This window comes from Pelophylax lessonae (genome assembly GCF_965119305.1).
Source record: "Pelophylax lessonae genome assembly, chromosome: 3".
Taxonomy (NCBI): domain Eukaryota; kingdom Metazoa; phylum Chordata; class Amphibia; order Anura; family Ranidae; genus Pelophylax; species Pelophylax lessonae.
The window spans coordinates 602658349-602671772 of record NC_138770.1 but is presented as its reverse complement, the minus strand read 5'-3'; the positions used below and the strand labels follow the sequence as shown (position 1 = coordinate 602671772).

The window sequence follows — 13424 nt, the reverse complement described above, 5'->3', positions numbered from 1 at the left end:
TTATATTTGTTCTGGGGACAGTGACGAGAAATCCACCATTTAAGAACTGTCACCAGAACAGAAAAAATTGTAAATCTTTCAATGGGTGCCCCAGTCCCAGTGACAACCTTCTAAAACGTGATTGCCTCTCAGTTTGTGTTGTGTTAACAGAAAGGGAAGGAAAATCTTCCCAAGAGGACAAAGATAAAAAAAAGGGGCTGGTTCATGTTTTTTAAATACTGGTAGAACAGCTGCCTATGATTTATTACCCATAGTCGCCCTGGCACACTACAAAGCACTGACTCTGGACCTAGAAGTGTGCCCTCTAGTGTCTATGGTTACCTTTCTCTGATCGGAACTCTTCAGTCTCCCATTTCAGCTTCTCAATTTCCGCCACCAGCTCCTGGTTCCTCTTCTCTGACTCCTGCAGTTTACTGTCAGGTCAATAACAAAGGTAAACAAGGTTTAGATATCACTTTAAAATTGAGAAATCAAATAAAAAAAAGAAAAAAAACTGACCTGCACTATTTACTCCAACAACTTCTAAATTGAAGAAACTTGTTACATTGTTATTTTATTGATAACTATTTTCCTGTAAACAAGATAGCTGCACCCTTTTGATGACTAAAGGTACCTGCAATACTACAATAAAATATTTGCTTGGTGCAATAACACAGCCACATTTCTGCCACTGCCATGTTTACAAACCATTCCAGGATATAACAACTGCAATTACAATTATTCCACCTCATTTCACTTGTCATAAACATATTTCATCAAGAGACAGTGCTGAAAGTTGACCACTAGATGGCGACAAAATACCATCTTAAAGTAGTTGTAAGCCTTAATTGGATGATGGTGCTAAAGCACATTGTGTCATAAACAATAGTCTGTTTTATTTTTTTGCATCGGCTTAAGCTGCATATCAGCACTGCCGACTGTAACCTCTCTGCAGCCAGTTCCACTTCATTCTTCAGAGCGTGTTTATCATTGATGACAATACGGCACCACACACGTGAGATGTGCAATCAGCACAGCCACTTGAAATCTCCATCAGCAAATCATGTAACAGGGTGACAATGCAGAACAATTGGGACATAGGTAGACAGTGTTGTCACTCTATATCAGGAAGTGCCTTTATTGCAGGATTCCCTGATTTTTTTTTTTTTTAAAGAAAACTGCAGAATTAAAGCTGTAGTTTACTGCCTATATTTTCCCTGCTCTGGTTCCTTATTAAAAGAGAAGTATTGTCAAAGCTATTTTGGCTATGCTCCTCCTATGCTTTACAGAAGTGCAGTTTGTTCTACATTCCTGTGACCCTCTTTCAGCCGACAGCTGTTGGCTGACGTCACTGAGCTGGTCCAGGCTCAGGAAAGATCCTGACTTCAGGGATTCACTTAGATGCCTGGTACGGCAGCTGGCTCAGCCTCTCAGCGAGCCACTGGGAGACTGAGCCAGCTTCTCCCGACTCTTCCACAGTCCAGCGCTCTGTGAGCACTGAAGGGGCAGAGAAGAGAGCCGGTGACTGACAGTCACCGGCTCTCTGTGTGCTGAAAGACCAAGAACTGAGCGATCAGCAGTGTTTGATCACTCAGTTCTCAATTTTAGAGGTGGCAAGGGACAGTTGCAGCTGGGATCGGTGCTGCAGCCATCTAGGTGAGTATGAGAAGCCATACTTCTCCTTTAACATCCCCCCACATTAACATGCTAATTACTTTTTTCAAAAAACCTTTTCCTTAAAGCTAAAGTTTATTCTGCTTATATTTTGAGTTCCTTTATTCATCCCTAACCCCCCCCCCCCCCCATCAACATGCTAATAAAATTTGCATACTTTATTTTAGATCCCTCACTTAGTCTCTGTGCTTCTCCATGCAATGCAGGCAGATCATGGCTGGTAGGGCGCTGTACATGGCTTCTTGAAAACATTACAACACACTGCCTCAGTACTCCTCTCAAGAGCCCTCAGACCTGATGCAAGCAGTGGGCTGTATACTGGGAGGAGTTACATCAAAACGCCTTGATGGGTAGATGTCCGTCTGGAGCAGTGGGCATTCCAAGGAGACCACCATGTGTAACGGCCACATATAATGCTGAGTCTCCACATTTTAAAGAAATGAAATTCAATGAATGAAAGGGTCAGGGCCTTGTTAAGGTGTAAATTGTCAGATGGAGTTTTACTTTCAAAGTTAGTAAATGTCAGAGAGGGGCAAATGCAGGATCTGATAATAGAAAAGAGCGACCTGTGGTCATGTGCACATTTTGTGAAGATAGATGCCTTGTGGCAGGTGATACACATACCATTCCGTAGCAATGATGGCCGCCTTGGCCTTGTTGAGCTCCTCCTGGATGGTTTGCTTGGCCCGAATTTCAGCATCCAGAGCAGATTGCAGCTCCAACCTGGCTGACATGTCAAGCTTGGCAAAACGTCGCATCTTCCAAGGCATGTCCTATCACAGAGGGAGCAAAGAACACAGCATGACATTTCAGAGTCATCTCATACATACAATCAGGCAGAAGGTCTTTATGACGTGGGCGACACACTAAAATAAAAATTCACTTCATATGAATCCATAGGGCATCAAAACATTATTAAGAGGAAAAAAAAATTACCCTTTGATAGAATGATAGACTTCTGATAGATATTTTGTTCATTTCATCCCACCTGACCATAACCTGTTTATACCTTGCCATTGCTCCTCAAATCATGTAAGTCATAGTTTCTATACACTGCACTGATGATGGTCAACAAGCTTGAAAGAGCTGCATGTAGTTTGGAATGAATGTCTATCTGCGCAATAAACCAACCTTTCTGGGTGCAGAGACCTTGTGTTTATGAAGACTACTGGCCTAAAGACAATGCATGCAGATGCTGCTAGCTTTCAGTATCTTCTGACAATTCAGCTTGTATATGCACAGTGAATTGTGATTGTATGAAGAGAAGTGCCCCAAAAGCAGAAGGTTCCTTACCGTGGCTCGAGCCCCCAGGCTGGAATTTCTCAGAGTCTCCAGCTCTTCCGTCATTTTGGAAGCCAAGGCCTGAAGGTATCCCCGCGCATCCTTCTCATCGCTCACCCTGAGGGGAGAACAGGCAGAACTTTACATTGCCAAATAATGGAGTCATAAAAATCAACATAGGTCAACTTTGTTGTTTCCTAAAATCCAATCGAGGCAGCCATTGCAGGATCCAAATTCACACGTCAGGAATTCTAGAGCCCTACTTCCTTGCAGTAGGGCTGAGCCCCACTGTCTAGACTATGGCAAAAACCCATTTTACTTATCTGATCTTCCGCTGCAGAGGTCTTGATGGTGTCAAGAGGGCAGCCGACCCCCAACGTGGGGGAAAGAATAGGCTGCGGGGCCTAGTCTAGCAGCATGGAGGAGCTTGCAGGAGTGGAGGATCAGGTAAGTAAAACAGCTTTTCCTAGAAATAAACAAGCAGAGGGTGGTATTTGTGTTTTGTGTTGTTGGTAAGAGTAAGTGTTTGGATGGTTGTCTTGTCGTCTGGTTACATTTCAATGTGATTCTACAGGGGGTAATGTTTGGTATTGGGCCAGCAGTGGCCCTGCCCAGGTTATGAGGTATAGCTACATAGAGGGTCACAACCCTCTCCTCTGATCCTGTTAGTTACTTATCGGCCTTGTACCGCTTCTTGTATATTTGCTTTTCTGTTGGTTTGTTCATGTGTTTTATTGAAAATTAAAATAAACACCTTTCAAAGAATAAAACAAGCAGGATTTTTATTTTTCCGGAGTTCAGCTTTAAGATCTCTGAAAAATGCTGGAATTTTAGAGAGTTTTTTTCAGTAAATAAAAGGACCAACATAATACATCTGGTCTTTAGATTGTTTACATTTGGCACTTCAACATTTTAAATGATTCAGAGCCACAGGAACCCTTCACCAGTTACAGCAACAGGAAAACCACCATTTCTTCTTACAAAATGGCAACCCAAACAGCAAACAACTTATTTAAAATAGACCCTTAGGCCTCTAAAAAGAAAAAAAACAAATAAAAAAACAGTACCTCCCCTTCACCACAAGATGTCCTCAGTTTTAAATCAAGACAACTGGGGAAAGACTGAGTACTGGGTGTCATGGCTCCAACCCCTGATCAATCCTGCTCTCTATTATTAAGGACTGCCCCTGGCGGGAGAAGACCAAAAAGGAGGAGGACCCAACTAGACAACATCAGTAAATAAAAGAAAAAAAAACAGTATAAAACTCTAATAAGGGGGAGTGGGGTAGACTTGAGGGGGGGGGGGGGCACTGAGGGCGGGAGCCTGCAACAAGCAGCTGGGCTTTAAAACAAACCTGTTCTAAGCCTCCAATTTAAACTGCACATATGATAACAAACCTGAAAACTGAATGTCAAAACAAACAGCAGATCCTGAGATATATAGGCAGCTGAAATTGTATAAAAATCTTAACATTTCCTGTAATTCAGGCTTGTCCTTGTTACCGCCACAACCTTTCTATTGGTCAGTCGGGCTGCCAGCTATGTTAAAGGACCAAAAGGGAGTATGAGTAGGTGGGGCCAAGTTTGACTTTCAAAGAAAAAGTCAAGATTAGCACCTAAATGTATCTGTCAATAAGTCTAGATCTGAAGCTTGTTTTGACATGCAGTTTTCACTGAAGGTAATCTCTGCTTACATATTTTTTGATAACCTTGCTAAGCTTATTTGACCAAGTGTTTAACCAGTTCATATTAAGGTAAACCAAGTGGACTTTATGACTAGCCAATTAGTAGCTAGGCAATTTATTTTACTTGCTGTCTTGTGTGGCTCATTGAGCCTCTGTTACAAAGGTAAGTTTTATTTTGTGTGACATCACAATGAGATATTTTGCATAAGAACTTGGCGCAGAACACCCTTGTGATTCTTGTGTACCCTGCCTGCGATCAGACGCTGCACAAAGCTGTAACCTATAAGCCATTGCCCCAGGGAAATTCTTTCTGAGTTACTGTCAATTTCCTGCAGCTAAAGGGTTAAGCCTGCAATCCCCAGCTTGGCTCTCGTCCACAAGGTCAGGCTCTCTGATTCCTCAATGTCCACAGCCCGGACCAAGGGACTGAGGGAACTTTCTAAAACTTTGCCCAAATAAGGACAATGATGCTGGGCTGTGTGCTGGGGCCGCGTTCCCATAAAAAGACAACTTTTACTGCTCCGATGGCAGCAGGAGAGAAGAGCTTGGCTGCTCGCTGACAACCATGTGCGTGGCCTGGAATAATGTAAACATTTAATAAAATCAGCCCCCTTGTAAGGTTTCTGAGCCTTAAGTTCATATCAATGCAATTAGGGGATCACTAAGAGACTGAAAAGAAGCAAACACAAAGCGGTTAATTTACTAAAGGCAAATAGGCTAAGCACTTTTGCAAGTGCAGTTGTTCCAGAGCTTAGTAAATGATGGTGAGCTCTGCGGACTTCCATTATCCAATCATGTGCAAGCAAAAATTAAATTTTTTGATTTTCCTTGCAAGTGATTGGGTGTTCCTTGTAAAGTTAAGTTATTTTATTTACGAAGCTTTGGAGCAACTGCACTTGCACAGTACAAGTGCACTTGCAAAAGTACACAGGGGTTTATTTACTAAAAATGGGGAGTGCAAAATGTTGTAAATGAGTAAATCAAACCAATAGTACACAACACAGTGCAAGGGTGCCCACCAATCTGAGGGAATGTAAGACCAATCTGATCATGATGATGATGATGATGCACTGCAGTCCATGTGGCTACAACTGAACAGGGTGACAATGCTGCAGTGAATAAACTGCTGGGGAATCAGTGTTGTCACCCTGTTTAAGAAAGGCACACTTATTGGTAGGATCAGCATGTATTTACACAATAATAAGGAAATAAAAATAGAGGATTTGTTAAGCAGGTTGATGAGTTTGAAAAATATGCTGTGGTGATTTTTTTTTATCATTATTACATTTTAATATTTTTTGCTTACTGTATAGTTCTACTTGAAGGAATGGGCAATTCTTTACCCATTTAGTGCCCCTTTTAAGAAAAAACATGGCAATTAAATAGTAAGGTGTTTACGTACAATACATGGGTTAATATGAAGTGAATGTAAAAGCAGCATTGTAAGGGGTTAACACAGTAAAAGTCAACATTCAGTAAAGGTTTTCCAGATAGCTGACATAAAGATGCAGGTTTCCTGTATGACGTATTCAAATAAAGGTCACAATCATAATTTAGATGCACTGCAGGTTGAAAACTCCATCTATAAACCTCTTGTCAAGAGCCATGCATGGGTAAAAACATACAATGGTCAGAGCTAACTGGTAAATACATTACAGTACAATTATTATTGAAGAATGGAAGAATTATCTTCTCCCACGAGACTCGCTCAATGCAGATATCTGGTCCTTGAAGATATATCTCCAGTTCATGCAGATTCCATGAGAGGCCTGCTCCTGCAGTTCAAGTGTCTTTATTTTATATGAATTTAGACATTGTGGGTATTTAAGAGAGTGAACAACCATCAGGAAAAAAGCCTTTACTGCCAAAGAGACAAAACTACATATACATTTATATATATATATATATATATATATATATACATATATACATACACACACACACATTATCTCACCCCTCACATTTTTGTAAATATTTTATTATATATTTTCAAGTGACAACACTGAAGAAATGACACTTTGCTACAATGTAAAGTAGTGAGTGTACAGCTTGTACTTGTATAACAGTGTAAATTTGCTGTCCCCTAAAAATAACAACACACAGCCATTAATGTCTAAGCCACTTGCAACAAAAGTGAGTACACCCCTAAGTGAAAATGTCAGAATTGGGCCCAAAGTGTCAATATTTTGTGTGGCCACCATTATTTTCCTTGACATGGAGTTCACCAGAGCTTCACAGGTTGCCACTGGAGTCCTCTTCCACTCCTCCATGACGATATCACAGGGCTGGTGAATGTTAGAGACCTTGCGCTCCTCCACCTTCCATTTGAGGATGCCCCACAGATGCTCAATAGGGTTTAAGTCTGGAGACATGCTTGGCCAGTCCATCACCTTTACCCTTAGCTTCTTTAGCAAGGAAGTGGTCGTCTTGGATGTGTGTTTGGGGTCATTATGTTGGAATACTGCCCTGGGGCCCAGTCCCTAAAGAGTGGGGATCATGCTCTGCTTCAGTATGTCACAGTATATGTTGGCATTCATGGTTCACTCAATGAGCTGTGGCTCTCCAGTGTCGGCAGCACTCATGCAGCCCCAGGCCATGACACTTCCACCACCATGCTTGACTGTAGGCAAGACACACTTGTCTTTGTACTCCTCACCTAGTTGCTGCCACACATGCTTGACACCATCTGAACCAAATAAGTTCATCTTGATCTCATAAGACCACAGGACATGGTTCCAGTAATCCCTGTCCTTAGACTGCTTGTCCTCAGCAAACTGTTTGCCGGCTTTCTTGTGCATCATCTTTAGACGAGGCTTCCTTCTGGGACGACAGCCATGCAGACCAATTTGATGCAGTGTGCAGCATATGGTCTGAGCACTGACAGGCTTACCCCCCACCCCTTCAACCTCTGCAGCAATGCTGGCAGCACTCATATGTCTATTTTCTAAAGGCAACCTCTGGATATGACGCTGAGCATGTGCACTCAACCTCTTTGGTCAACCATGGCAATGCCTGTTCTGAGTGGAACCTGTCCTGTTAAATCACTGTATGGTCTTGGCCACTGTGCTGCAGCTCAGTTTCAGGGTCTTGGCAATCTTCTTATAGCTAGGCCATCTTTATGTAGAGCAACAATTCTTTTTTTCAGATCCTCAGAGAGTTCTTTGCCGTGAGGTGCCATGTTGAACTTCCAGTGACCCTTATGAGAGAGTGAGAGCGATTGCACCAAATTTAACACACCTGCTCCCCATTCACACCTGAGAACTTGTAACACTAACGAGTCACAAGACACCGGGGAGGGAAAATGGCTAATTGGGCCCAATTTGGACATTTTCACTTAGGGATGTACTCACTTTTGTTGCCAGTGGTTTAGACATTAATGGCTGTGTGTTGAGTTATTTTGAGGGGACAGCAAATTTACACTGTTATACAAGCTGTACACTCACTACTTTACATTGTAGCAAAGTGTCATTTCTTCAGTGTTGAACAAATTGAGCGACTTCAGATAGCAGTACTCTGAACGCTACTAGAGGTTATTAACCAGACGTGCCACATCCCAATTAACATAGAGAAATTGTGTGTGAACCAGGCAGGGACTTTACAAGCACGATTTTCATAAAATACAGTTTATTGAAAAAATATTGAGATTAAAATCTACAATGAGAATGCATATATTTCAATGCGAAAAATTTTACAAATGCATATCATGATAAACACAAAACAAAAATGTATAAAAAATCCTACTACATATTAGGATATACACTGGTGGGTGTTTGCGATGCTCCTGAGCATCGCAAACACCCACCAGTGTATATCCTAATATGTAGTAGGATTTTTTATACATTTTTGTTTTGTGTTTATCATGGTATGCATTTGTAAAATTTTCGCATTGAAATATATGCATTCTCATTGTAGATTTTAATCTCAATATTTTTTCAATTAACTGTATTTTATGAAAATCATGCTTGTAAAGTCCCTGCCTGGTTCACACACAATTTCTTCAGTGTTGTCACATGAAAAGATACAATTAAAATTCACAAAAATATGGAGGGGTGTACTCACTTTTGTGAGATACTAAATACACATACACACACATATATATATATATATATATACACACACACATAAACACACAAATATGGCAGGGTGACATGTTTACTGTTTTGGGGGGGTCTGATCGAGGAAGAAGGAAGTCAATAATCTTCTTTCTTCCCCCTCAGTTCTCTGGGGATTCTGTCTCTCTCCCCGATTCACCACCTCTGAGCTGGTGAATCTGGGAGTGTGAATTCTGGCACAGATCGCCAGTGAAGTGTAGAAATCGCAGCTTCAAAAACTGTCCGTTTCTGTGTCAGTCAATGACAGATTCTCTATGTGCAGAGATGATCAGCAGAGAACATGTTATCCCCCCGATCATCTCGGTTTCCAATAATGATCCGAGATGAGCTGCGATCATCAGGATCCCTGCTCATCTTGGTTTCATAAACGGACACCAAAGTAAGCACAAAAACAGAATACTTTTTCATACAAGTATGTGGTAAAGCAGGTACATATCAGGAATATGAAATGCTGGGGTAACAAACACTTTAAAACGTAACTCCACTTTTGTTCAGAAAAAAACATTCCCTCTGGGCAATCTACGTGCATTGCAAGGATTATAAGAACCTTTGTTGCAGATTTCTACCTTTTGTTACTCTGAAGAAATCACAATTTGTTCCTTTGTGCTAAGTGGCACTAATGGAAGTGGTTTCATAATTATCAACCAGCTGTGCACCTGCAGAGCACTAATGAGGAAAGCTGCTGGGCCTCGATGTGTTCCTATTGGGAGTATCTCACCAAAAATGCCATTTTTGATGCAGGAGATGCCTGAAATCTGACTTGCATCTTAGTGCAGACTTCTGGGAAAATTGGTGAGCCAGTCACACAAGCAGAAAATTATGTTTGTGGGGTGTGGTCAGTACACATTCTGTGTACTGAACAACTCCAGGTAGCCATATGGCATTTCATTTTCAGAAAATAACAGCGGCTGCAGATTGAAAAGTAAAGGTAATTAAAAAAAGAAAAAACTATTCAATCACAATATGACTTGTGTCGCAATTGTATACGCTATATTATTTTTTCTTCCCCACGAAAGAGGAGTTACCCTTTAAAGTAGTACTAAGGCCTCTTTTTTTTTTAAAAGCAATACATCAGGATTGATAAGATTCCATCATACTTTGTTCAGAAAAGTAATTATGCATCCACATCCTCCTTCCTGTGATGTGCTTTTCTGGACTTCTGTTTGGGGAGTGTGCACTAAAAAGATCAGTTCCAATCATAACACTACATTAATTTAAGCTACATGTCCCCCCATTCAAAGTGCCAGTGCACAAGTGTGCCCCATCTTTTGAAATTGAATGCAGTGTGAGGAAGCCGCCTGTGGCCAAACGCCCTGCAGTCCTCCCAAAGCATGTAGATGTAAGGGTGGCTACTGCGGATCTCCAATAGAACCTTGCAAGGGGAAGAAGTCACTCTGAAAACAGAAAGCAGGACCAGCACCCACAATAATGTAGAGGAAAGGAAAACTTTTATAAAGAACAAGTAGCATAAACTGTAGGTCCTAGTAACTTCAGTATAAAGTGTTAAAAAATGAGGCTTTATTATGACTAATTCCATCTTTTTACCATTCCCATCCACAATCTGTAGATTAATGCCTGGTGCAGAGGGAACGTTAGTCTAAGTTTCCCTTTAACAGCTAGGAGTGTGTACCTGGTTGCAAGGCCCAACGGTCACTGACAACTGGGTTTCAACTAGCAATCAGAAGCCAATTGGCATGACTCTAGATCATGCAATCACTATGTCAACTTTGACATGGAAATCACGTCTTCACTTGAGCTAAACCAGGCAATGGAAGCTGCAATTCTATTTCTTCAAAGTGCCCTCCATGGGGCAAATTTACTAAAACCAGTGCACATAGAATCTGGTGCAGCTGTGCATAGTAACCAATCAGCTTCCAGGTTTTTCGTTAAAGCTTAATTGATTAATTGCACAAGTTTTAGTAAATCTTATCCAATGTGCTCATAAAGACAACAGTACACAGTAAAAAATATATAATGAAAGTTTGAAAAATATAAACGTTTTTTTTTTTTCATCTAATATTAGAATTTTAAAAGGAGAATGTAAAAAAACATTGCCCCAAATAAAAACTTTATATGTCCTTATAAAATAATTTAGGTTGTCAAATTAGGCCTAGAGTTACTGACACATACTGATGGCTGGAATACACGATAAGAAAATCGGCCAAAAATTTCCGTTCAGCGAGCGATCGGCCGATATTCTACTCGTTAATGTCCAGCCATCAATGAGCGATATCGATATTGAGAACGAAAAATACTGTTTGAAAAACACTAAAAATTGTCGTCTCGTTTGCGAAAGGACGATTTTCTATACGTTGGTGTTGAGGTCATTCAGTTTAAATCTGTATAACCTCATCACGCACAAACACTGTTTCGATGGTCGGTGGGTAACGGTCGGGCGATATTCGGACCGTGTATGTTGGCAACGTTTTCGACCGACAAATACTTTTTCAAAAGTCGGTGGTCGAATGATCGGGCGATATTCTAATCGTGTATTCACACCATTAGTCTGTTCAATTTGTTCTGGACATCTCAGCTTCAAGGACCTCGAGTCACAAAATGATTAATCTGTATTAACCCTATTTATGCACTTGTTTCACTGGATACAGACTCTTGGGCTAAGTGAAAGGAATGTTCCATGGCAAAATTCAGGGTGCACTGCTGCTCACATACTGTATTGCTATTTACCAGGTTGGCCATTAGAAACAGAGTGGTAAGAGAAAAGAAAAAGGGGTAAATCAAGTGTTATTTTTTTTTTATTAGTAAATGAGCAACAATGATTAATTGATGTGCATTTAGGTTTTTTTTCCTTGCAATAAAGCTTGCAGAGCATTGACCGAGGCACACAGGCTCTTTCAATGTATTCCTACAGCTGCAGGATTATATGTTATTATGGGGCTGAAGGAAGTGAAGCTGGACTACAGAGCAGAGAGGGACGAGGGACGGTCAGCATGCTCTCCATAGTATCTCTGCCACAATGACAGATGGGTCTTTTAGAAAAAAAAAAAAAAATCATATTTTATAGTGAAAAGAAAGTGCAAATGTCATCTATCACCAAGGCAGAGCTACAGGCTATTTTGTGTGTTAAGTTGAGATGAAAGGTGAAAGCACTGCTATGTTTTACTGCCAAAGAGAAGACATTCTGGTATAACCCACCAACCTGTACGAATGTAAAAATGCTGTCACATCTCAAAAAAGACTGACAGGTCTCCACAGGGCCATTGATAAGGCAGTACAGCCAGCCCTTCTGTACTTGGCCAAGGCCCCATCAGTTCAAAAGGGGGGCCTTGGCACCTGTTGAGCAGGAGGTCTGGCTGTACTGTCTTATTGCAGATATCGATCCTCTTCTGCCTCTCCCTGCAGCGCTGCCAACGATCAGTACCAATCACTCCTGTGTCCATTCACCACTGAAGCATAGTAAACTGTGTGGAATGAGCAGGAAGCCTCAGAGCACTTCCTATTAATTAATCTGCACAGCTGAGGCTACAGAGAAAGGGGATGATAAATCTATATTCTCAGTCAGTTTCTGGAGGGGAAGGGGGTCCTGTCAGGTAGGCTGTAAGGGGCCCCCGTGATTTCTAACAGCAGCCCTGGGTCTCCAACGCAGGAAGAGATAACTGCACTATGTGAAAAAAAAACACATAAAACCAAAGCCAAATTAGATAGTTAAATAGCTTCCATACAAACTTGTCTATGTGACTGACTATTGTACAGCCATTATATTGTAAGCTCTTTGGGGGACCGGAAAATTTAACATAGCTACATTGTTTTTCAAGTAAAAAAAAAAAAAAAAAGACAAAAGTCCATAGAGCTCAACTAATAGAAAAAATAAAAGAATAAATAAATTGAAAACATCCATATACAGAACCTTATACCCACAGTAACATGTTGTAAAAATAAATACAACTGACGGGTGAACACCAACCATTGGATGATTTCTGTTATCTGCGCTTCCCAGTGAGCCACCGATTCCTTTTTGTCGGCCAGATCCCTCATCTCCTCCTCCAGCTGCCGGTTGTTGACACTCTGTCTCTCCAGCATGGTGGTGAGCTGGCAAGAACAAAAGGGGTTAATTATATGCATTACAAAAGTAATAAATACAAAACAGCAATGAGCTAAAGGGTATATATATATATATATATATATATATATATATATATATATATATATATATATATATATTTTTTTTGCCCTTTACATAAACATATACTCTTTGGTATACAGACCAAGGTACAATACAAGTAGGTGCAAATACACTGGAAACGAGCTGCTTACACATCCTGATCCTGTTCAATAATGTTAAACTTCCTGTATTAAAGCTGAAGTTAATACTGTGTAATTTTCTTTTGCTGTCCCTCGTTCCTACACTCCTTACTAGAATCCTATGAATGCAAGGGGCTGGCCAGAGACTGTACAGTTGGGAAGGAAAGTTAGGTGATGTAGGAATCCTCCAGCCAGGAAATGAGGTGAGCTCTGACTTGCTGCAGCTTCTAATGCACACTTGGGAAACTCACAGTGTGCACTGAAACCAAAACAAGCTATTTCAGTAGCGGAGAGGAGCCTGCACAACTGTGCAAGACTGAAGGGAGGCTGGAGTTCCGCATTACAGCTATCATCAGTCTTTTAACTTTGTTATTTATGGAAATGTTTTTAATGATTTAACATGTTCCAGTGCTTTAGTGAGGAAACCAAGTAAT

At 40.9% G+C, this 13424-nt stretch overlaps 1 protein-coding gene across 5 annotated transcripts in view; it reads right to left on the bottom strand.

Annotated features, from left to right (window-relative positions):
- The window catches only part of CDC42BPA (CDC42 binding protein kinase alpha), a 459430-nt gene that overhangs the window by 97855 nt on the left and 348151 nt on the right, over positions 1–13424 (bottom strand). For all 5 annotated transcript variants that reach the window (XM_082251633.1, XM_082251634.1, XM_082251637.1 and 2 more), the window contains exons 17-20: positions 12653–12777; positions 2947–3052; positions 2278–2426; positions 322–413 (exon numbers count right to left, since the gene is read on the bottom strand). In XM_082251633.1, coding sequence (XP_082107759.1) covers positions 322–413; positions 2278–2426; positions 2947–3052; positions 12653–12777 — 472 coding nt within the window. The remainder of the gene's footprint in view (positions 1–321; positions 414–2277; positions 2427–2946; positions 3053–12652; positions 12778–13424) is intronic.